The following is a 23,923-nucleotide window of genomic DNA, read 5'->3' on the forward strand; positions in this document are numbered from 1 at the left end:
GCGTGCACGCGCATGAGTAAGCTTGTTTGAAATGTTCGATGACGAGGTGGACAAAAGGTCGCTTCCGCCGGAACGGAGCGTTTTAAATGTTCGTGACTAAAAATCGATAGCCCCGATCGACGGGTAAATTTATTTACGCTCTCCCCGGTGCCGAGACGCCGAGGCTTGCGCGAATCTCCTTGTTTTGGGTAACGCGAGAAAGAGAGAGACAGCTCATCTTACTTTCGATTCGTCCTACGAGGGTACAGCGCGCGATACCGTGCGCGCGATTTATCGCCGAGACGGAACAGCCGGAACAGCGCTCTGCGTCATCTGCCGGCGGCGGCGCGTATAAGCTGAAAAATCCGCTAGTTGCCGATAAAAGGAAATCCGCGGTGGCTGTTGGCCGGTTGCACGATTGAAGAGCGCAAGCCGCCTCGTGGAAACGTTTTCGCTCCCGACGGGAAGTGCCGCGATAAAAACACGTAGGACAGTCCGCAGCCCGCAGGAAGTCTCCGCGCCGTCCGTTCACGCGCCCGCGAAGTCGTCGCCCAGCCTAACCACGCACCACGAGCTTTTTGACAGTGCGCTTGACCAACGCAGTAAGGCTACGTTTAGAAAGCAGCCATCTTGCAATACCTAATCAAAGATCCACGGCTAGCGGGTATCGCTGTCTGGTTTGTGACCAGTTAATATCAACACACAGTTCGTCAAATGGCTTTAAAGCGAATTAATAAGGTACGTGGAGGCCCGCTGGCGTTCGTGCCACGCCACGGCACAACGGGCGTCGTCGCGTCGTGTATCCGAGTCCTTTCGTACGCCCATAACGATCTCTCGCACGGCCAGTGTGCGGAGCAATGTGAGCGAGCGCCTGAAAATCACGCCTGGCTCTTGAACACGGTCTCCCTTCGTTGTCGCCGTCGCCAAACGGCGACGTTCGTACGACGCCTCTCCTGCGAGCTGTTCGCGAACGCCAACGGAGCCGCTCTCTCCAACGAGTCTCTCTCGCCGCCCCTGCTCCAACCCCGGGCTCGTCCGCGATGACAGTGAGAACCTGCGGGATTTTGTGTGGACCTGGTCCGATAGATCGCCGGGAATAACGCGCGACCGTACGCCCCGCGTCCGTATACGTGTGCACGCACGCCGGCCTGTAGATTCTTGTTTGGTGCTCGTCGCTGGTCTCTTGTGCCTTTACGTCGTACCCCCCCAATTCTATGTCTCTTATGTGCTATATTCCTAGTGGTTTGCTTTGAGAATCTCGTTGTGTGACTGCAGAGCACATTGGTAAAAATAGGATATGTTACTTTGGCCACAGCGAGTCACCACAGGATGACTGTCGTTGATTTTACTTGTCGTTTGTATCATTGATCGGAGAACGTACTATGGTTATACAGCAGTGAAGGCTGTAAATTCAGTTTTTTAAAGATAAGTCTGTGCAAGATACAACAGAAAGTGGCAATCTGTGTGTCTCATCTTTGTCAATGTTTTGTGAAAATTATCTGATACGATCTTGGTTTGAGCGGGACACTTTAGTAGTGCAATATACTATATCGCTCATATTTGTATGTTTTTGATTCTTGTGAAGATACAGATGAGGACATCAGAGATCTTGTAGCTTCATTTCAGGAAGAAGTCAACATCTTGAAGCAATATGTTATTTGCTACCATACATGCATTGTAGAACTATCTAGAAGGTTTCTTATATACGTTGTCACACAAAGAAATATTGGCATTGTGTGTTGGAAATGTTGCAATAGGATATTAAGAAACGATGAATAATATCTTTATTTTGTATTTATGTTTTGTCTAATTGGAAACGTGCTACATGCTATGTAATATTTTGAAATTTCTTGCGTGACGCTACTTAACCTATTTATAATTTCAGGAACTTCAGGACCTTGGTAGAGATCCACCAGCGCAATGCTCCGCTGGGCCTGTAGGAGACGATTGTAAGTATTAAGGTTATTCTCACAGTAAATAAAAGTATTTAGAGTAGAATAATATGAGTGGTGTACTTTAATATTTCAAGTTATCAACGACAGATTTTGTGAACTGTGTATATTATTTTGAATACATTATTCCATTGTTAGATATTTATTTATATTTATTATTTTTAGATATTTTTTATAGAAATATTTTGATCTTAATATAAAGCTTGTATCATGTACTGATTTGAAGAGCTCATTAATTATGTAGAGGGAAATAATGATGATAATAACCAATGTATAATGATTTAGTAACATAATTATATAAATTGTATGTATCATATGAAAGTGTGATACATGATTAACTTAGTATAATATCGTATTGCCTAATATTTTTTTTCAGTATTCCATTGGCAGGCAACTATCATGGGACCAGTAAGTGATACATATTTTTATGCAAATTGTGATATCTTTCTAAGTTTGTTTTATATACAAGTCCTTCTAATATCTTTAATGTATATTTACTGGTATTATTATGCGCTTTGTACTTTCCTACTAATCCAATAATCTATTGATTCACTTCGAATGAAATGATTCTGATAAAAACACATAGCATTAGAAATATAAAATACTAAAAGCACAAGTATTAATATGCTAATAGCATACAGATGATTTAACTATAGAACTTTTAAAACATTGGAACTTGAAATATTCTTTCAGCCTGATAGCCCGTATCAAGGAGGAGTATTTTTCCTAACAATTCACTTTCCCACAGATTACCCGTTCAAACCACCCAAGGTATGTAATGTTATGTAAATGAAACTTTTAATTTTATATTACGGAAAACAAGTCGAACAAGGTTGTGACTGCTAATATCTGACCGTTCTTTACAGGTGGCTTTCACGACTAGAATCTATCATCCCAATATCAACAGTAATGGAAGTATTTGTTTGGATATTTTAAGATCGCAATGGTCTCCTGCGCTCACTATATCAAAGGGTATGTACATCCTTTCTGTATGTGATAATACACGTTCAGAGATATTTATTTAACAAACAGACAAAAAGAACCATTATCAACCATGTTGCAGTGTTACTGTCAATATGCTCCTTGCTGTGCGATCCAAATCCAGATGACCCATTGGTACCAGAGATAGCCAGGATATACAAAACTGACAGGGAGAAGTACAATGAATTGGCACGTGAATGGACGCGCAAGTATGCCATGTGATGCGCCAACCTCCGTTGACCTCAACACCCAGACACCACCAAGAAACAGCCCCAGCCTATTGCCACTTATGCATCAGCACCGATTGAAATTAGCTATGGCTCGTCTACTTTTAAACTTAAGCCAGTATTCGGGCTCGAGGAATCCTCAGGCAAACGTGATCGATTTCAACTTTCCCCGGATTGGGAAGCCCGCGAATATTAAGACGTTGCCACACTACGGCAATCGAGGCAATTTTGAAGGTGGTCACCCAGCATTATATATATAAATCAGACAACAAAACATGTCCGCTTTGATTTTCGTAAATAAAAATATGGAAGTAAAATATAGGAGAGTGAAAGTAGGATTTGTATTTGAATTTTCATAGGTTGATTTCCAATTATTGCGCTTACGATAATAATTGTAACGTTATGATACCTACTTTCTCAGTGGAATGAAAAACCTCGAACTGACAGCACATCGATTGTTAGTTTTTAACGCAAGTGAGCAATGTTTGCCCGTCCCTTGGAAACGATGTGGTCACTCTTTTGTAAGACTGGGCTATATATATAAATACTACTGAAACTGTACGTGTATGCTTTGTTCAATCATTAAAATTCCTCACACCTGTCTTAACAAATTCTACGAGTAGCTCGAAATCTATGCTTTGGTTCCTGTGTGTGTGTACGTAGTATAATTTATAATTATGCATATCGTTGAGATCGGCAAATGACAACCGTACAACTTTAAGTAATGTCGGAATTGTGCAAACACTAGATACAAATTTCGTCTAATTGTCTGACCCCCCCCCCTCACTACCACCACCCCCTGACGTGTGTACCTGCAGTTCGTGGGTCCGTAGGGTGTACTGTGTGATTTACTGGGAGCGAGCGAATCGCTCGTCGCACGAATTCGCAATCATTTCGGCTGTCAGTTTGGCTTTACGCTGATGCGGGAAACGTAGTCGTTGGTGTCACTGTTTATCGAATAAATGATATAAGAGAGCGATCAAGTTCTGACTATTTAAATTTATACACCGGACCGCGTTAGAAATTAGACAAGTGTGTCGGAAGCGCGAGGAGAGACCTCCACGCGGATTTCTAAAGTCCCCCGGCGCACTCGTCTCGTATTAGTGCATGATTATACGCTGCTAAGTTTGTACGTCGCGCTCTGCGAGCCGGGATTTCGCCGACCGGCTTGGTTGCTTGTCGCGACGTTTTACTCGCATCAATACTTTTACTATTGTTTTGCGTGCAGGTGTTTTCTTTAAAACAGCGATTTTTTTTATTATAATTATAATTATAATTATTATTATTTAGTTGTCGTAACCAGGTGTTTCCTTTCATCCACAATATAACGCGCGTGCACTTGGCGACAGGCGATCGTATTGTCCATTGCCGGACGGACGATAGACTTAAATAGAACCTGTTATTTAAACATTGCGATTTCAATATTGTATTTCTGATATATTGTGGCTGTAAGGGTAAGGCAATGTGATTTCACACATTATTTCTTAAAATGAACTTAGCTATATACAAAATGAACAAAATGTGTTGTTAAATTGCGAAGTGTCATTCAGCGGTATAGTTCGTTTAAGATTATATGAAACTACATAACTTGCACTGTTTGATGGTGCTAGCAGTGTTTTGGCTTCTAATCATAGATAAATAAAATCTAATACGTCATAAAATATGATTACTTAATTAGTACGTAAGAAGAAAAAAAAAATAACGATTTTGTCTTGCGAATCATGTAAAGCGCGTTAGTGCGAAGTCTCGATGTAATCGGTGCTTAAACATGGCAAGTCGATGGGGCGACTAAGGGAATCTAGAGAAGACAAATCGAATTAGTATGTAATGCGGCGGCCCGCTCTGTTTACGCCGACCTTGTCTTACGCATACGAACGTGTATTGCTGTAATTTAATTACGAGTGAACGCGTCAAATCTGGTATTTAAAGGAGTTAGCTCTCGAAAATTGATCATCGTTCACCTCTCTAGTAGAAGATGACTATGTGTAATTAATTATTACTACCGCAATAATGAACATTTTTAATAACTTATCTTGTGTACATTTTAGCATTAGCCCTTTATATAATAAAGTCCACGTGATATGATAAGGTATATATAGGTAATATACTTCTTTCCTCGCGTCCGATCGTGTAGATCCGAGCGCGAGCGCGATAAAGGGATCTAATATCGCGATACAACGGACACGTCTCGCGTTATGTAGCTCTCGTATTCCCCACTGTACAAGTGTCCTGTAACGAAAGACTCGCGTGATAATTGCTTCGGCGAATTCCCCAGCGAATAATATTGTATCGACGTTTTCCGATCTCCTTTGGAAATGCCTCGATTATTTATCCGTGCGAATCTCTGTGAATTCGAAATTGAATTTTAGCCACGTGGTTTATGCGAGAGTGGCTCAAAATCGCGACCCATCTGAGCGGTCGCGTCTCTTCTTTCAACGATGCTCCTGAAAATTATGTTATTTGCGATCTCTGAAATTTTTTGCGCTCCAATACGATAGGACACGGAAAACGCTTGTTAAAACTGTAATTGAAGTTAAATTGGTTTCAATAGAGGAATGAACTCAAAAGTAGTACGCGGAAGAGAACGTTATATACGAGATGACTGAACGACGATCTGTTAAAGTCAAACAGAAATGGGTCATTCGCAAGCATGGGTCACAGATTAGAAAGAAACACACACACACACACACACACACACACAGAGAAAAATGTGTGTCTCAATATATGTCGTCTATAAAAACATGATTTATGAAAATATTGTTTTGAGAACCAATTGGTAACAAGGCGGAAAATGCAGAGCGAAGCTTCCGAAAGAGGACCGTGGAGACAAATAAAACCAAATCATCATCGAGATACGAAGAATAATGTCGAGAAGTAACGCGCGTGTTGCCGGTGGAAATTGGATTATCGCTTCGAAGAATTAGTAATTGCCCTGTAATTATCTTCTATATCGTGTGTCGCTTATATAGATATATATCGCCGAGTTGTGTTGCAGGTCCGGTGTCGCGATAGCGCGAAGGCCGCCCGGCCGATCCTGATACACAGAGAACTGTACGGCTACTCGCACTGTCCGAGTGCAGTGAAAGTGCGGCGCGTTTGTGTCCCTCTTCGCAATCGTAACGCGCGCGGAGCGGAGGAGAGGACGATCGGTTCCTGGACGCGCACTCCTCACGCAGGACGCGCCTCGGAAGCGACCCTGGCTGACGTCGTCGCCGCCAACGTCGCCATCGCCGCCGCCGCCGCTGCCACCGCCACCACTGCCGTAACCGCAGCCGTTTCGCGATCTGCGGCGGGATCCACCGCCAGTGCTTTGCCCGGCGCGCTCGGTGCGGTCGATCGGAATCGCGACCTGATACGCGGCGGAGATTCGCTCACGCACAGTACACCGGTGCGCCGATAGACCGCCGACCACGACGTCGATGAGTCCCCGTTCCTCCGACTGCCGATCGCTCCCCGAGGTACGTGGGTACTGTTCATTCAAGTGCGGAAATCGGCGCGGAGGGCAAGTGACATTTCGACTTTGTTGCCTCTTCTGCGAGCGAGATTTCGTTATTAATTTATTCATATATTTTCATCTTCGCGGAAATATGTTGCGCTCGTTACATATGCAAATGATGTATAACGCGCGACCAAATGGTAAGGAAAGAAAAGATTTTTTTGAGATTTGTCGCAATACCGTGGAAGACGATTGATTCTATTCATCTCGTTACGTGAGATGAAAAACAAGTTTTTAGGAGCACCGGTATGATGTTTTTTTCCCCCCCCCCCCATAAACGCCAACCGACAAAAACATTGTTCTAATTTTCTACTCGACGGCTGTTATATGAAATGCTATATAAATGTTATATAAAACGCACGTTATATTGCATTTACGTTATTGAGTGGGAAATTGTAACACTGATGTGACGTTTCTGTTAATTAGTTGGTGTTTACTGGGTTGTCTGTCTCCTTGTAAAATTTGCTACGCGTCAGTTGATGACAAAGAGAGAGAGAGAGAGAGAAAGTATTTGTGCACACACCACGATGCACGTATTTAAACTTACATTCTGGAGCGAAGTTGATACCTAAATAATTGGATGAATGAATCAGTAACAAATAAACCCCGTGCCGAAGTTAGCACCGTTCGCACACCTCGCTCGATGAACTCAATGTCAGCTTATTCCCGAGACATGGCGCTCTCTACAATACGTAATAGGACTTTGTCCCTGCAAATCCGAGGAAGTGACCTGTAGACGTAGCATCGATAAATGATTAATTCCGCTGACGCGTTCGCAAGTTGTCGGTCTAACTTGTCGCATGAATCGCATGATAATGGGCACGTGATAGCGAAGCATTATACTCGCGGTCATTCGAAATCTATTTTATTGTGTTGTCAATCGGAGACCCCACATGCAGCAGCGATAAAAGAAAACCTATTGTGTGTGTTTAATTTATCAGTATTTATCAACGATTTCGCGAATAAGGCGAATTTTTGCGACAATTAAACATTTGTTACAGATCGATCTGATATCGATCTCATTGCGACATGGCGATTTTGATCGATCGATCGTGAGCATCATGGAGCGCGAAGTTGCAACAATGCAGAACAATACACGTTCGCTTTTGTTCTCGATACTTGTTACTTGATGATAAGAATATACTATTTATTATACAACAATTGAGATAACATTCAATACGTATCAACAAACTAACGACGAAGTAGAGTTCTCGCGTACAATGTAGACGGATGCAAGTATATGCAAGATTTATTTCCGCTGAAGAAGCAGGTTTCTCCGGCAGGAAACTTAACGCAAAAAAGAAAGAATTTCAAGGTTGACTTATTTATTTGTACGTCTTGTGTTTCAATTTTCTCGCAATTTAAAAGAAATTATAGTAAGTTATAGTGTGAAATTGATTGGCCTTGCTACATATTACTTATTTGCAATTTTCATGACCCATTTACATAAATTATTCTTCCTCCCAGTTACTTCCAAATGGTTGACTTTTTGTTCTTCAGTAAAGTTCTTGTGTATAGGTGACTTGAAGGTTGGTCGTTAAATCGTTAATAATAAAAAAGAACATTATTTCTTAGCAGATCTAAATATAGAAATAAATTATTCAATAGATGGTATATCAATAAAAAGTGATCTTCAATAAAAAGTCATCTTCAAAAGTACGTGGCAGATTTCTCGCGTTTACGGGTATTGTCATTAATGATGCATAAATACAATGTATGTTATCATTTGTCGGTGCACTCTTTCATTATATTCTGCGTGAGATTATCGAAAATCGAAACCGTCCAAACGGCGGAACGGTGGAAAATTTTGTTAAAAATCACAATTATCACAAACGTTACGCATATACGCTTCCCGCTATTTCCCGCTTGTAATGGTGAAAATATTATCTGTGCGATCGTACTTTTCACCGGGTGTAGACGTACGATCTCAACGGATTCCAAGGAGCAACTTCGACTTTCTCGTAGATTAGACGTCGCGTGACGTAGAGAGAGTGAACAGCACAATCTCTTTCCTCTCCTATCTCTCTTCTCTCTCTCTCTCTCTCTCTCTCTCTCTCTCCTTCTCTCTCTCTTTCTCCTTCTCTTTCGCAGTATCCAGATAAAAAGCCAACTAGGACATCACGAATCTCGGAGCACATCTGGTTTTGCCCACTCTTGACGCTAGTCCGCATGTTAGCGGTCTCACATGTTCCCGATTTACCTTGGCAAAGTTGACGACCAGAGATTTCCACGTAAAGTCGAATATCAGTTCTCATTATTGCTTCTGGTTCAATCGGGCGTTTTCTAATCGGTCAATTTCGAGCGGCATGCTCGAAAGTGAACCGCGAAACTTCGCGGTTTTCTTTAAACACGGCCTTCGCGACTTTGGCGCGCGAAATCACTACATCGGCCGGTCTACCGGTTCTCTGTACGGGTGCAAGTAAATTCGCTTCTCCCCAATTAGGCCGCCTCGCGTAAGAAGGTATTTCGCAGCTTACGACGGTTTTTGCCTTGCCTTTCGTTCGCGAGGGGCAGTCTCCTTTCGCGAGAAAGTTGCGCGTTACCGGTATCGTACAAAACAATAAATTGCAAATTAGACTCTCCTTGTCGAGATTCAACGGAAAATATTGGGAAAAACGTAGAATATATGTGCTTGACGAGCCTGAGCGAGAACACAACCGAGATGTCGTAGAAAAACCGCTCCAGCAATGGGAGTAGGTTACTTAACCGAACGTCGGTCGGAAGTAATTCACTTCCGATCTCTCTCAGAACTAATGTTGCGAAAAAGCGCGATACCGTTTAAGTGATGATGAATGATTAACGACTCGAGAGGAAACCCTATCAATTTAAACACAAACACACTTTTGTTTATGCATGCGGCATGCTTTCAAGTGACCACCATATGCAGTGAGGGGTTTAATCGCCTGAATGCATTACTTCTATTGACTTTAACTTTTTGATTTCCTTTCAATTTTAGATCGTTTATTAAAACAAAACAATTATACTCACAGCTGTCTATATACATCTTACAATTTGCGTTAATCGAGATTTTGCAGCTTTTCCCACTAATCAGGACGAATCTTGTTTGATAACGCGAGAATATTTCCGTGACCATTGCTACGTACGGCTGTCCGTCAATCATTCTGTCATTATGTCTTTCAGGAAGCAGGTGTCGTATAAAAGGTTCACGCTGCTTCAATGATGAAACTACTTGCGGGTGTAGAGGAGGTTAGCGACCACTGTGAAAAAGAGCCCAATAATGGCCAAGTGCATAACAATAATAGTCATGAAAAGCAATCTGCAACGGAATTGGCGCAAGAAGCGAGTAAGCCGCTCGTCAACAAGGTCAGTCAACGTTCGTCTCCGTTCATAACGCCTCTTCCTTTCTCCCGTGATGTGCACAATTCCAACTAAAATCTAAATTAACTCTAGCTTGGCACTCATGGGTCAAATTGACTCCAGCGAAAAATTAACCCTCTAATGGCAAGGTGGTTTTTCAACGTATCCGGGAAAGTAGGATTGGATCTGACTTCGTGTTTTGTTTTATTCATTTCTCACGTAATCAATGTACAAAATGAATAAAAGAAATAAATAATAACATGAAACATTCCTTAAGGAGAGAAACAGCACGTGCACGTTGTAAAATGAACGAGCCGTGGGGTTGCATCTGATCTCAACCTTATCGTTAAAGGGTAAAATTCCATAGTTATTGAATCTTGAATTATCGCACATATATAATACATAGAACTCTTTTCCAAAGTGTGCAACAATTTTTATTTCTTTCTATATAGAATTAATACAGTGACTTTTTTAATATCTCGTAAATTATCTATTTTAAAAATAATGACAATTTTTTCAAATTTATCTGAATTTTGTGTATTTAAAATTATAATATTTGTGCGATGAAAGTAAAATCAGGAATAAGTGCGAGTGAACATTTTTATACGGAGAGTAAAAAGATATCTAATAAATGAAACATATTTATTTATATATACATGATATACATATTTTTAAATATCGGAAAAGTTACTCGCAGATCCGATGTGCCAAATTGCAGCAAGCAGCAAAAAATAAGTATGCCAATGAAAGGTTGAATTATACGGAAAGAAAGAATTAGCTCTCACAGATAAAAAATAATTATCCATTTAATACAACTGAAACTTAATGTTTAGTCTAGTTTTTAGCTGTGAAAGCTAATTACTTTTCTCCGTGTACGACCATAGTCATAAGATGAATTAGCTTTCACAGCTAAAAACTAGGTCTGATCACTAAATCTCAGTGTTTATTATATGGACAACTAGTTTTTAACTGTGAGAGCTCATTTTTCTTCCTGTACGGAGACATTCTCGAAAACGTTGAAATAAATTTGAAAGCAGTGGAAAAAAGGAAAAGAGAGAATTAATCGTACTCCACACAGTTCGCGAGGTTTGGCGTGCCACTGCGGACATTAGCTATAAAAGGTACACATTGTGGAAAAGCCGCGTGCAATCAATAGTTTGATTCAAAGACGGTAGCGCCATACTGGACATTATGGTCGATGTGCTCCATTTCTCGTCAACGTCATCCGCTTCCGTTTTGCAAAACCAAGACACGCGGCTGCGGCTTTCTAGGTTACGTGATAATTTCTATAATTTTGTGCTTCTTCTTTCGTGCACGTATGTGTGCTGCATGCCGATTAAACAGGACTTGTTCCGCGTAGTCGTCGTGAAGCCTGACGTTCTAAACAAAAGCCCGAGACCGCGTACGGATACGCGAACTATCATTGGCGATTCTCCTTTGTGCCATAAATATTTGCAATCCGTTGATAAGCGTATTCAGAGAGAGAATTAGCCGTCGGAACTGAAATATAACTGTGACAATGAAGATATATCTTTGAAATAGCGATAGTACTAATGTCGTTGCTACCGTCGTCGCTAGATTTTATTACCTTTTTGAATTTAGGCGCCATAACGAAAAATATCAGCTAGATTAGTGTTAAAATAATACATCCCCGACTAGAAATATATCGCATACTTTAATAGAAGCTGTCTTTAAGGAAGTCGTAAGGCCCAGTGTTGTATTCTCAGTGACATATCAAGCCTAGATAAAATATATAATGACGATGATATCAAAATAATGTCAGAATGATGACAAAATGATCGAAAAGTGAGTTTTTATAGTTATTTCTGCCATTTTGACATCTCATTATTATTCTATGTTCTACTTGAAAGGAAGCCACTCATAAATTTAATATTTATCAAGCAAAATATCACATTTTTATACATTTATTTCAATAATCTAAATAGTAAATGTTAAATTGAAACAAAGTTAAGGTAAACACAACATGCATACACAATATTACAAATATAAAAATATAATTTTTTTTATTTTTCTTATAATGCTATATTATAATTAGATAATATTTCAATGTATACGTAGTGTAAGTTTCATTGAATCCTCATCAAACTCATTTTATCTTACAACCTTCTTAAGATGTTGGTGTATAATGATTTAGTCTAAATCTTAGCCACTTATTTGGTTTATTGGTTGATACTATATTGTATCTGAAGAGCACGCTTAGGTACTAATGGACCCGAAACTTTAGATTTCTAAATAGTGAAGTTATTCACTTTAGATATAGTTCAAATAATTTAAGACATCTCAAGTTGTCTAAAGGATGTTTTTTAAACGTACGTTTTTTTAAATATAGTTGTTTAGGAGAAAAACTTTATTAATGCTGTCTTTTTTCCCACTCGGATTCACACGTTCGATGATTCGATGAGGAATCCGATTGAACTCGTGTGGAGCTTAATGTTCGATTTGATATTTGTATGACTTCGTCATGATATCTAAAAGATATCATATAGACGTTGACAATCGAGTTATCCAGTTAAACAGTTCATATCATATTCACATTAAGCTGATATATGGATATAACGAGTCGACTGATACCGACTAAATCATGAATGATCAGTTGATACTTATATGATGTGACATTTATATGTGTGTGTACATGATGTTCTACATATTATATAAATAGCTAGATGTCAACTATACATTGGCATGATATTAAAAAAATATAAAGTCGATCCTCATTTGCATATCATTGAAAAATCTAATAATTATCAAAAATCCGAAAAATTTGAAAAATCAGTCAAATTCAAAAAATCAATCATCGGTATCGAAACGATCATCGCCTTGTAAATCTGGATGAGCATGGTAACATTCAAATTTCCAACTATGCCTGTTATTTTTAAATGCTCGTGTATCACGACTGCTGTTTTGTCATCATTACCGATTCATTAAATTCTCAACAGTCACGATGTATAAATATTAAAAATGATGAGCTCGATTGGAAATCTCCGATGTTACTATGCTTAAGAAATGGGACAGTGTTTATGGAGTCTTCTGCATTACACCACTTCGATTTATATAAATATGTTTTATATTATCTATTCATAACCGGCACAGCTAATTAAATTTCAGTGAATAAAGTTGTGTATCTCGCAGCAAATGCATATTTTACCTCTGACAGCCAACTTTCAGCAATGACAGCAAAGTTCGATCCAGCTAAAGAGATGAAACTGCTATTATCAAGTTATTTCTCCGAGTGCAGGTGGAGAAGGAGAGGAAAAAAGAAATCGACATTTAACCTTAGGCAGCGAGTGCTCATTACAATAATGGTAACTCGCTGCCTTTCACGATATTACATTCTAGAAAGAGATCAAACATTACTCTTTGATTACTCCTATTGTATCACGACCGGTAATTGTCCTGATCGCGGCGGTGGCCGTTGCTCCACACGCCAACGACGGGAATCGATTTCGCTAGTTTTAGAGTCTGCGGCACCGAGAGGAAAGCGGACTGCGTAAACTTGACACACTCGGATGAAAGGCAGGTCCCGTTGTGGCCTACTTACCGCTTTCGTATCTTCTTAAGATGTGGTGTGACTGAAACGTTCTTGCTCGTGCAATCCTTGTGCGAAACGGCGCCGTGTGGGTCGTGAGTAGTATTTCCCACATTCTGCGCTCATCTCGCTGCTCGGCCCTTCCTCAATTTACTCAAATGACTCTGTGTCCTTCGTCGGTGTATTAATCCCAGTGGACGATCTACGACGGACAGCGTCTTATTCGAGTTATGTTTACTAATGTTATTATTATTAAATTGGTTATTTGCGATTCGATTATCTCTTAATTTCTATTTCGATACTATATTTGATAATTTCTCACTAGAAGATGAATCGTGTGTTAATAGAATGTACATGATGCAATTCATCTTGTATATACTTAGAGAAATGATTTAATGATGCTGGCAGCTAAATTTCGTTAGCTAATTCGATCTTTGCTGTTGTTGCTAAAAGTTGGTTATTAGAGGTAAAATGCATTTTCTACGAAGTGTAATTTTATCAGCTAAAATTATTAGTACAAGTAACTAAGACTAATGGCTAGCTGCACCCTCTCCCTCCCTCTTTTCCTCCCTCTTCCTCTCTCTCTTTCTTTCTTTCTTTCTTTCTTTCTTTCTTTCTTTCTTCTTCCTTCCTTCTCTCTTTCCGTTATACTATGTATAGACAATGTAAAACGCGTTTATATTAATCGACGAAGTAATGTAGTCACCTAAAGTGATTGACTCATTATCCGAGATTTTGAAGTCCATCAGTGCTTAAATGTATTTTTCAAATACGATATAATATTAAGTAAATGGCTAAATTTCATATAAACTCAGCATACGCTTAAGGACAGCTTGTATTACCAAAAATATCAATAAATTTCTAGTCGGAAATGTGAGTATGAATTTCGTACGATCAAGCTAACATTTTGTAGTTTGTGTTTAAACTCAAACAGTTAATAAATCTAGCTACAATAACAACGACGTTAGCAGTCCCTGTTTCAAAAACACGTTTTAACCACTACGGCTAAATTTCAGTTCCCATGGCTAATTTTTTTTCTAGTGAGTGCACTTACACGTAAAATATTACTTCCTTATTACTTCCTTACATCTACTTCCCGGAGTTTACAGAGAAATCTCTGTGAAATTTATAAATAGACGAAGAGGTCAAGTAGATCAACGAAAGACGCAAACTGTTAGATATTTATAACCCGTTATCTCTCATGTTTCACATCATTTTGTTATTTTGTTGATGCACTGAAATTACAGCTATATTATTATTATTATTTACGCAACGTAGGAAATTCGAATTAATGATGGAACGGTAATTTTCGTGAGCGATAACCGTGAATTTACGTAATTCGGGCGGAATTTTCCTTTTCTAACAATTACATCAGAAAATCAAGGAAAGACTTCATTGTTTTGTAAAGTCGCATCATCCCATTGTTAGAACGGCGAGTTTACATCGCAAGGAATGTCACGAATGAAAGCGACGAAAGCAGTTCGCATCGCTCGGAATATCGCGAGCGCGATGAAATGTCGTCACGCCTGCTTCTTATGTAAAGTATTTTTACGCGCATTATTACAATTTAGATCGATTACATGCACGAAGCGAGAAACGTCGTTTACATCCGTTCAGCATTTCGCCAACATTGGCCTTGTTAATTCGCGGATGTTTCCAACACACAAGTATTGACGTGAATTTCCCGTAGATTTCTCGCAAAAAACTACTTTACTCGTGCATAATTTATTACGCAATGCCACATAACATGATTACGTGAAACTTTAAAAAAATTAATGACGCGTGTCATATATATGCATCGATTTCTTCCGTAAATATTTTAATTAGGTACGTACTTTTATATTTTATTTAATTCCGTAGTTTTGTCGAAATACGTCGGGTAAAGGGCGAAAAGAAATAACCCGTAACGTTTGGCGTTTCATAACCCGGAAGTGATCAAGTTGTTTTGTCTTCTTGACTAATAAACATGCTGAAAATTCACTGTAGGATGAGATTTCACTTCCTCCTCGTGGTGGTGTAATCACCTCGATATCACCGCTCATCTTTTGCAAAAGATCCTTTATTTCAGATTTCATTTTATCATTGCACGAAAATGATCGATACTTCTCGACAAGAGCAGTCATCCAAACATTCGTCAAGATTTTACGCATGGATATGCTGAAAGCGTTTCGATTTTTCGATTTTGAAACAGGCATGTGACGACTCCACGGCCAAGAGGAAAGTTACGCCGGAGGAGGAAGACAAGTTGAGACGATTGCTCCTTTTCGACGAGGCGCCTGAATACCTTCGGTTCAATCCTTACATACGCAGTGGTTATCGCGGCTACCTGACCACCAAACTGTGCCTCGAGAGGTTGAGTTTCACATACCTTAACCATCCGCGATAAAACGGAGGCCTCGGGTCACGGTGGAAATAAAGAGAGAGAGATAGACCCGAGCGTAGGCGAGGTAGCAGCGCGCGCCACTTCACGAAAGCATTGCGTGTTTTAGCATATTTTGGTGGACAAACGAGACCGTGAATATATGGAGCCACATTTTCGGCTGGATGCTCTTCTTCGGTTTGACGCTGTACGACCTCTGTCTGCTGAATATCCATGCGCCGTTCAGCGACAAATTGATCGTGTCCCTGCTACTCCTTTGCTTTCAGGTAAAACACTAATCTGTTAAAGAAAATCACCAAAACTGATATAGAAAGTCGACAGGGTTTTGGTATCTACTTTCTCGAAGCGTCATTACTCCATCTCTCTGTACTTCTTAAAAAGTAGTTACTTACGAGACAATATACAGAGATTCTGGTATGCTTCGTACAAGCGCTCGTGTGAAAGTGGAACGGGTTAAACTGTGCAGAAAGTCCTCTACCATTTTGCAAACAACCACGCAAAATTTCGAGTTATTAATGATTGAAAATGAGGTATTCATTAATTAATAACTGAAAAGTTTGCGTGTTATTTGCAAAATGGTAAGGGACCTTTTTGTTCAGAGTGGCCTAATCTACAAGTATATGACTGTTGCACTGTTGCGACTGTTGCGACAGACATTAATATATTGAACATTGTACTTCGAGTCTCGTACTTATCGTTAGATAACCAGTCATTACATGCATTCTGATAGGAGAATATTGCCGTTTCACGTCCACGCACGTAAATTTTAATTCTACATTTTCAGTGGGGTTTTATAACCCGAAAACGAAATGATGTATCAGTCTTGGTGCTTTTCCCCTACTCGTTAACGCGATAAGACGGATAAATAAATAAAATTGCTCTAGGTGTGTATGATCCTCTCTTCCGTATACCACACGTTCTCGTGTCGAAGCGAGAAGGATTATTGGTGCTTCCTGTCCTTCGACCTGTTCGGCATCGCTCTAAGTATGCTGTCGATCTACATGTCGGGTGTTTACTACGCCTTCTGGTGTCATAAGGTGAAGCACATGTCAGCTATCTTGACGAAGTTCGTTGGCATGTTAATCCTTTCACTGATATTGATAGCCTATACCATATTCGACGAAATCGAACACCGTGGGCTATCGGTGTCAGTAGGTGCTTGGCATAACTACGTGAAACACACCGTCCAAGGATTGATTTATTCAGATCTTCCGACAAATTTTTCAATTTCTGCCACTTCAATCGCCGTTGTAAATTTTTCGTCCATAGTGCGCGCCTGTCATCATCGGCAGCGATTCGAAGAATCAAGAAATTGTGAATTGAAAGTTTGACACCTAAAAACCTTGTATCATGAAATCTCTCAAATTCACTTGCAACCTTCCTGGTCATTGTCTCCTCGTTATGTAAATTTTTCGGAGCAAGCGTAAGATATGCTGTGTTCGCGCGATCGTTTGACTCGTAATTCGGGCAGCCGACTCTCTGAGTTTCTTGAAGTGAAATCTTAAAAGAGTGAAATTTCATTCGAAGCCAAGCGAACGTTCCGGTCGATTAGAGTGAGTCACTTCCTAGGATGACACGTTAGATTCTCTCATCAATTTCGAGTGTGAACACATCGACTCGACGATTCGGAGCGAGGAATTCACTTTATATAAATACAGAATCACTTAAATTCGAATGACTGGACCGTTACTTCATACTATCCTTTCGAATGGGATTTTACTTCAAGAAGTTCGGAGAGCAAGTGATTACCGGAAATATTTCCAACAACGTGCCGATTTCATACGGATCGGCGGGAGTACCGCGCTGTCTCGAATCGGTGAACTCTTTGCAGGAGCTGCAGCGATTCTACCTGGTGACTGTGCTGGCGATCTTCATTTTTGCCATGGTGCTGCAAATACCCAAATTGAACATCAACGGCAACATCAAACTGGCCGTATTTGTCGGCTGGGCGATATATGGAGTGCTGCCAACGCTGCATTGGACCATAGCGATGGGTGGCTTTGACAATCCGATCGTCAGGATGCTGATTCCGAGGGTTATAGGAATGTATATTATTAACGCAATAGCGTTCGCGCTCTACCTGCTCAAAGTACCCGAACGTTTTTGCCCAGGTAATAATTATTGTCGGCTATTATGTCGACTTTGGTAATTTTCCGATATAACTAATAATAATATATGTAACTATTATTATTTAAAACACATTTATCGCTCATACGTTGTCACGACGTTTCTACCGTAGGCTGGGTGGACTATATCGGCTCGTCGCATCAGTGGTGGCATGCGTTGGTCGTGCTAGCCCTTTATTATTGGCATAACACTGGGATGCTTTATGTGGAATATAGAATGCATCATGGGTGTCCGAGCAGTATGACATTATGACATACGGATCCCGACGGCCAACCAGGTATAATGCTCGAGATAATGCTCGTAATTCAAATGATTATGACACTGTATTTACATGTACAATATTACATACATTTTCGTAACGTCGATTTGTGCAATCGTGTTATGAGACTTCAAGAACAATCAAGATGTGTTTGTTTAATTTTTTAAAGAAAAAAACAAAATGTTAACGTTACATTGCGACAGTCATTTAATTTTTTAAAGAGAGCTAACAGAGAAAAGAAATTTAAAGAAGAGAAAGAAGAGATTAAAAAAAAAAGCGTCAAGACAAAACGGCGGAGAGTCGTGATTAAGCTTAAAGATTCGCGGAAATTGCGTAAACAGCGAGGATTTAGCGTTAAGGAGGAACGTTAAAGAAATTGCCGAATTACTGAAACGTGCTGAAGAGGTTTATGAATTATCATAATGCATTACATTTCGTTGCAGAATCCGTTCTCGCCATGCAGTGCTCTTGCATGATGAAGGCGAACACTTGGTCGTCATGGATTAATAAAGAACCGCCGTTTTACGGTATCTTGAAGAACGAGTCCTGCGAGATAGAAAATCCATTGCGAATGTACGCGCACCGATAATCTCGGCATGTTCGCCTTTAGGAAACATGTGTCGCAATTTTGGGATGGGACGATAATCGCTGGATGAATATAATTCACGATATTTTTACGCGTTGCTCTATTAATATTTGTTCAGCATCACTATTTATATACGTTTGTTTTGCAAGAAAGACTGGTTCCATTCTAAACCGCACTTTTCCTTCCTCTCGATTTTTAATCTTAGCAGGACCAAATTACACCAAATCGTAACACGACGAGACTGAAGACGAAGCAGCTTGATTAAAATTAATTATTCACTCATTCCAGAAATACATTCTTTAAATTAAATCGTGGACTGTGCGAAGTCGGACCGAAAAATGGTGTAATATGAATTTTAATATTTTACTAAATTTGTGGAGATGTCTCTGTTAGTCGAATTTATCAAGAGAGTTATAAGTGAATTTTCAAGACACGTACAAACAGAGCGCAACATTTTCCGCTCTTGGCCCTGCTGGGTTCAAAAGCGACTCTTAATTTTTAAGGTTTATCGTTACTTTAAATTTATCTTTACTTGAAATCCTGATTATTATATTTTAAATTTGTTATGTTTCACGGTGACTAGTGCCTTTCGAACGTTTCAATACGAATCGATGAAGTTAGTGTTTTTTTACGAAGACCCATTTTTAAGAAGAATATTAGAAATATTGGGACACTGGATTATCTGATACAAAAGCACGCGCGTTTTCTTTTCATCGTTCCTAATGAGAGTCGTCGATATTGATGCATGGCGTAACAACGACAATTGGTTAATCGCACCGGTGACATTGGCACCCATTTAAAAAGTCGTAACGTTAGGCAATTACCGAACCGAGCCGCTATTCTTAGCTCGGCGCATACTTACAAGTATGATTCGCATATTTTACAATACACGTACAGCCAATGAAACCCGCATATCGAATGAGAAGGACGATATCGGAACGCAATATATTGTATCCTATCTGACTGACTCCAACACGAGTGCCGCGTTTTATGGAGCGGCCTTTTTCACAATTATGCATACAAATAATTAAGTGATAATAGCCGTAATAGATTGAAGCAATGTTGTTCGCTGAGTTGTTGAAAAAGAGTGAAATAAATGTTTTATTTATGAATAAGATTGTATCCTCCCTCAGTAATTGATACCTTTTCTCTCTCTTCTTTGTACGTATGATTATTATAATTTTCTTCCTTAATTTTTCACAAATTACTGCAGTGAATTGTAGCCAAAAGTTAATCTCATTCGTTGCCATATTGTTTGAAAATAAGATGGTTTTTTAACTCACTGTTGTGTTATACTAATTGAAAAACTGAAGGTAGAAATAAAAGACTGTCCAATAAATATCAAATAACATTGCGTCAATGTTATAATTTCTCACTCAACAATGTAAGTGCGACATAACACACGTTATAACAGTTGTATGTGTGTGGCAAATTATGACATTGTTGTAACGTTACTATTAGTTGATGTTTACTGATTTACTTGTTGATGAACTGTATTTTAGCTGTACATACTGCAACCTCGATTTATTAGTAGAAGCAACGGCAATTCGTAGCGGAGACTTTGAAATTAATAAAAATTACGGGTCTAATTGTAATGACCCCACTAAGATTAAAGTTCAGTTAGTCAAGATTCAAACCTATATTTACCCGAAATTCAAACCCGTCGGATGTCTTTCTACGACTCCGCTAGATGGTACCAGGTAATCCGATTACAGTTTAACGGTTTCTTAGCGATCTGACTTTCTGATTTTTCTAGACAAAGAAAAGAATGAGGGAAAACAGGGATTAGATTTTTTATATTGATATATTGAACAAATTTTATTTAGTAAGTTTTTACAGATCTTAATAATAGATTGTTATAAAATAGCTAGTAATATCAAAATGTTGCACTTACTCGGTAATGAGAACTGGAAGAATGCCGCGTTGCACTGTCAGATGGCGTTGTCTTGTCACGTATTGCAAAGATTTCAAATATATTACAGTTGACGACTTGTAAATCGCGCGCGAGTACATGTTTTTCGGCGTATGTTTTCGAGACGAGATTATGTCAGCCGTTTGCGGAAAGCGGGGAACGCCGATTCCTGATAATGAACCGTGCAAACAGAGGTACGTAACGACTATATTCGTAAGCTCTAATTTATGTGTGTCACGGTGGTAGTATTACGTACGTTGAAGCAAGTGTTCGAAACTCCCGTTCCGCCATTAGGCGATCTCTTGAGTTATACGTTAACTGCGTTGTCATGCAATATGCCCAACTGTAATTTTGGCTATTGTGTTTTTACTATCTAGTCGATATTATACGTATTTTTCTCGATTCGTAGGTAAGATTAGAATGAGGAATAGAGGAAAGGTACAATTCCGTATGTAAGTAAGGTTAGAATTATATATTTCTCTCTTTCTCTCTCACTCTCTCATATCATATGTAGCAATAATGATATATATATATATTTTTATTTTCGGAAAGACCAACACACATATGTACACAGATTTGTTATTGTTATATATTTTCTTGAGTAATTGTATCACCACGCAAGAATTTTATGCCTAATTTTGATTTTGATAATTATATCTTTATTATCAATCTGATGATATATACATCTCTTTCTTTCTCTTTCTCTTTCTTTCTTAATTACTTATATATTTATATTTATATATATTTATATTAGATTTTTTTAGAATTTTATATTATCTTTTAATATATATATATATATATATATATGTGTGTGTGTGTGTGTGTGTGTGTGTGTGTGTGTGTATGTGTGTGTACAGATTAGTTTTTTAGTCTACATTGAATTACATTTAACTAAACAAGTCTTGTTTAATTTTAAGCGTATTATATACACATTTCTCTTTATATTTTTTGTCTAATTTTGATTTTGGTAATTATATCTTTACTATTAATTTGATGATATAATATATACATCTCTCCCTTTCTCTTTCTCTCTTTCTTTCTTAATTACTTATATATTTATATGAGATTTTTTAGAAATTTATATCTTAACCCTTAAATGCATGAATTTTTTTTTATTACTAAGTTATTTTTTTTAAATTCATAGGTAGTCCCAGAAAATGAGAAAAATATTTAAAAAAATCTGAGGCATATGTTGAGCATTGCCTTTGTGCCTTTTGGATTGTATATTTCGTTCTAAGGAAGAATTTTATCTTCCATGTTTAGGTGTGCCTTTGATCTCGACAAAGAGGAAAAAATAAATATGTTGCAAATTTGCAACACTATGCATTTAAGGGTTAACACACACACACACACACACACACACACACACACACATGTGCAGATTAGTTTTTCAATCTACATTGAACTACATTTTACTAAACAAGTCTCGTTTAATTTTGAGCGTATTATATACACACTTCTCTTTATATTTTTTACCCCCCCTTTTAATAAATTGTTCCGAATAGAGCGACGACTGTTATCATTTTGCGACAGAGACTGTCGCGACGAAGCGAGTGACAATTTTCATAATTAACAATGTCCTGCTCATTACGATAAGGTAACGATCTGACGGAAAAGTCAGTGGCGCGAAGGTATCTCCTTCCGCCTTAGCCCGTGAGTCCTGTAATCCCGCCTGCAATCATTTTGCGTCCACGAGCGGACTTTCACTTTTCCTCCGCCGACGATGCGTCTAACCGAGCGATTCTTTATCCGTACGAGAAAGAAAGAAAGAGTGCATGCGGAGAGCGCGCCGGCGGTAGAATTTACGTAGCACTTAATCCCGCCGCTTAGAGGCCTGGGCAAAATCACCCTACTTCACATTCTCGGGTACCTATTCCTCCGCTTCTTTACGCCTCCTTCGCCACTCATCATCGTGAACATCCTTGCTTCGCGTTCGAGCACTTCTGCTCGCGCTTTTTATTAGCTGCCGAGAGCGGCGGTATTTCCCTAAAGCAGCTCTTATCAGCATATATCACTTTTCACCTTGTTTCATACTTTTTTATATCCTTCCTGATATTTACGGGAAATCAAGCGAAGTAATAACGTAAATCAATAGTCATGATACAACAAAACAGATATTTTTTTATGACTGATAGCACAGCTAGATTTAACAGAATTGTAGGATCACTCAGAATTCTTTACGTATAGAATTGATCTCATTTGTGTGTTTGTGTGTGCAAAATTTATCCTATTGGGAATTTAAACCTTTAAACTTTAACGTTGGTCTATCGTATCATATTTATATCTTTTATATCTCTTTATCCTCTTTACCGCCATTCAGCGTTATTAGCGAGTGCTTATCTAATGTTCCATAATGCGATATCTCGCTTAATATTACTACAAGCATTCTTATTCTCTACATGCAACGAACATAGATGAGCAACAGAAGAAAGCGGCGGAAAACGAGTTAAAGCATTGACCGGTCCAACGAGAAATATCTCACGCCTTTTACATTTCAAACCAATCGTTGTTTACTTTTCACGCGACAGGCGAAACTCGAATCATCACCTGTTATTCACGAGACGAAATCCGATCGATCGTGTTCGAATCATCTCGATAGTTCGCGTTACGTCTGTCACGATCGCCGGGATGCACCGCAAAAAGGCGCCCCGAATCAGCTGCGAAGCCAATCCTTTAATCGTCAGTACTAAAATATTATAAGGCGCGTAATCGCCGCGATCGCGCCGAAATCCGCCGGCTAATCTCTCCACCGTAAAAGCGGTTTTATGTACCTATCTGCCGGGAGCTCTCGACCGCTCTCGGTGCTTCGCTCTCGCTGCTTTCCGAGATTTTAATGGCAGTCACACAGTAGAGCCGATGGCAGAGCGAGCGGGCCGGTACGAGTGTACACATTATTCCGTCGTCAGAGACAACAGAAACGTTAATCTCGGTCGCCAATTATCGGTTTTAGGCGGCACTCTTCGTTGTCTTTCGCCCGGCGCGGGCGTCGTTCGCGCTAAAAACCGCCTGCGCTCGTTCATTCGCTCGCTCGCTCTCGCTTGCCCGCTCGAAAGAATGATTAAACGCGGTTCGATTCATCGATTATCGGCTTCGCGCGCGCCGAAGGGAAATCGCCCCACCTAGCGCACCTATATACATCCCGCGATTAATATCACGGAC

General features: G+C 39.4%; 2 protein-coding genes across 4 annotated transcripts; both read left to right on the forward strand.

Moving 5' to 3' along the window:
- The first annotated feature begins 349 nt into the window (after nucleotides 1-349).
- Nucleotides 350-3,700, forward strand: LOC106746328 (ubiquitin-conjugating enzyme E2-17 kDa). Its single transcript, XM_014622850.1, has 6 exons — nucleotides 350-717; nucleotides 1,865-1,928; nucleotides 2,308-2,339; nucleotides 2,625-2,702; nucleotides 2,798-2,903; nucleotides 2,995-3,700. Exons 1-6 carry the CDS (start codon nucleotides 694-696, stop codon nucleotides 3,132-3,134), a joined length of 444 nt encoding a protein of 147 aa, XP_014478336.1. The 5' UTR covers nucleotides 350-693; the 3' UTR covers nucleotides 3,135-3,700.
- Nucleotides 3,701-3,856: 156 nt separating this feature from the next.
- On the forward strand, nucleotides 3,857-19,067 carry LOC106746327 (progestin and adipoQ receptor family member 3). Of its 3 annotated transcripts, XM_014622849.1 has the most exons (10): nucleotides 3,857-6,073; nucleotides 6,135-6,597; nucleotides 8,727-8,866; nucleotides 9,777-9,959; nucleotides 15,692-15,852; nucleotides 15,990-16,146; nucleotides 16,765-16,917; nucleotides 17,712-17,991; nucleotides 18,120-18,284; nucleotides 18,710-19,067. In XM_014622849.1, exons 4-9 carry the CDS (start codon nucleotides 9,813-9,815, stop codon nucleotides 18,257-18,259), a joined length of 1,038 nt encoding a protein of 345 aa, XP_014478335.1. In that variant the 5' UTR covers nucleotides 3,857-6,073; nucleotides 6,135-6,597; nucleotides 8,727-8,866; nucleotides 9,777-9,812; the 3' UTR covers nucleotides 18,260-18,284; nucleotides 18,710-19,067. The 3 variants fall into 3 exon arrangements, with proteins under 3 accessions (XP_014478335.1, XP_014478333.1, XP_014478334.1); XM_014622847.1 differs by lacking the exon at nucleotides 8,727-8,866; XM_014622848.1 differs by lacking the exon at nucleotides 8,727-8,866 and having other exon boundaries at nucleotides 3,857-6,062.
- The last annotated feature ends 4,856 nt before the right edge of the window (nucleotides 19,068-23,923 follow it).

Source organism: Dinoponera quadriceps, unplaced genomic scaffold (genome assembly GCF_001313825.1).
Source record: "Dinoponera quadriceps isolate SergipeBrazil2010 unplaced genomic scaffold, ASM131382v1 scaffold566, whole genome shotgun sequence".
Classification (NCBI taxonomy): domain Eukaryota; kingdom Metazoa; phylum Arthropoda; class Insecta; order Hymenoptera; family Formicidae; genus Dinoponera; species Dinoponera quadriceps.

Excerpts from the sequence above, each read along its gene's own strand:
- LOC106746328 (XM_014622850.1), top strand. The coding sequence starts at position 694 with ATGGCTTTAAAGCGAATTAATAAG. Across the intron at positions 1,929-2,307 it reads TGGGCCTGTAGGAGACGATT|TATTCCATTGGCAGGCAACT; the intron begins GTAAGTATTAAG and ends ATTTTTTTTCAG. Across the intron at positions 2,904-2,994 it reads TGCGCTCACTATATCAAAGG|TGTTACTGTCAATATGCTCC; the intron begins GTATGTACATCC and ends ACCATGTTGCAG.
- LOC106746327 (XM_014622849.1), top strand. The coding sequence starts at position 9,813 with ATGATGAAACTACTTGCGGGTGTAGAGGAGGTTAGCGACCACTGTGAA. Across the intron at positions 9,960-15,691 it reads GTAAGCCGCTCGTCAACAAG|GCATGTGACGACTCCACGGC; the intron begins GTCAGTCAACGT and ends ATTTTGAAACAG. Across the intron at positions 17,992-18,119 it reads ACCCGAACGTTTTTGCCCAG|GCTGGGTGGACTATATCGGC; the intron begins GTAATAATTATT and ends TTTCTACCGTAG.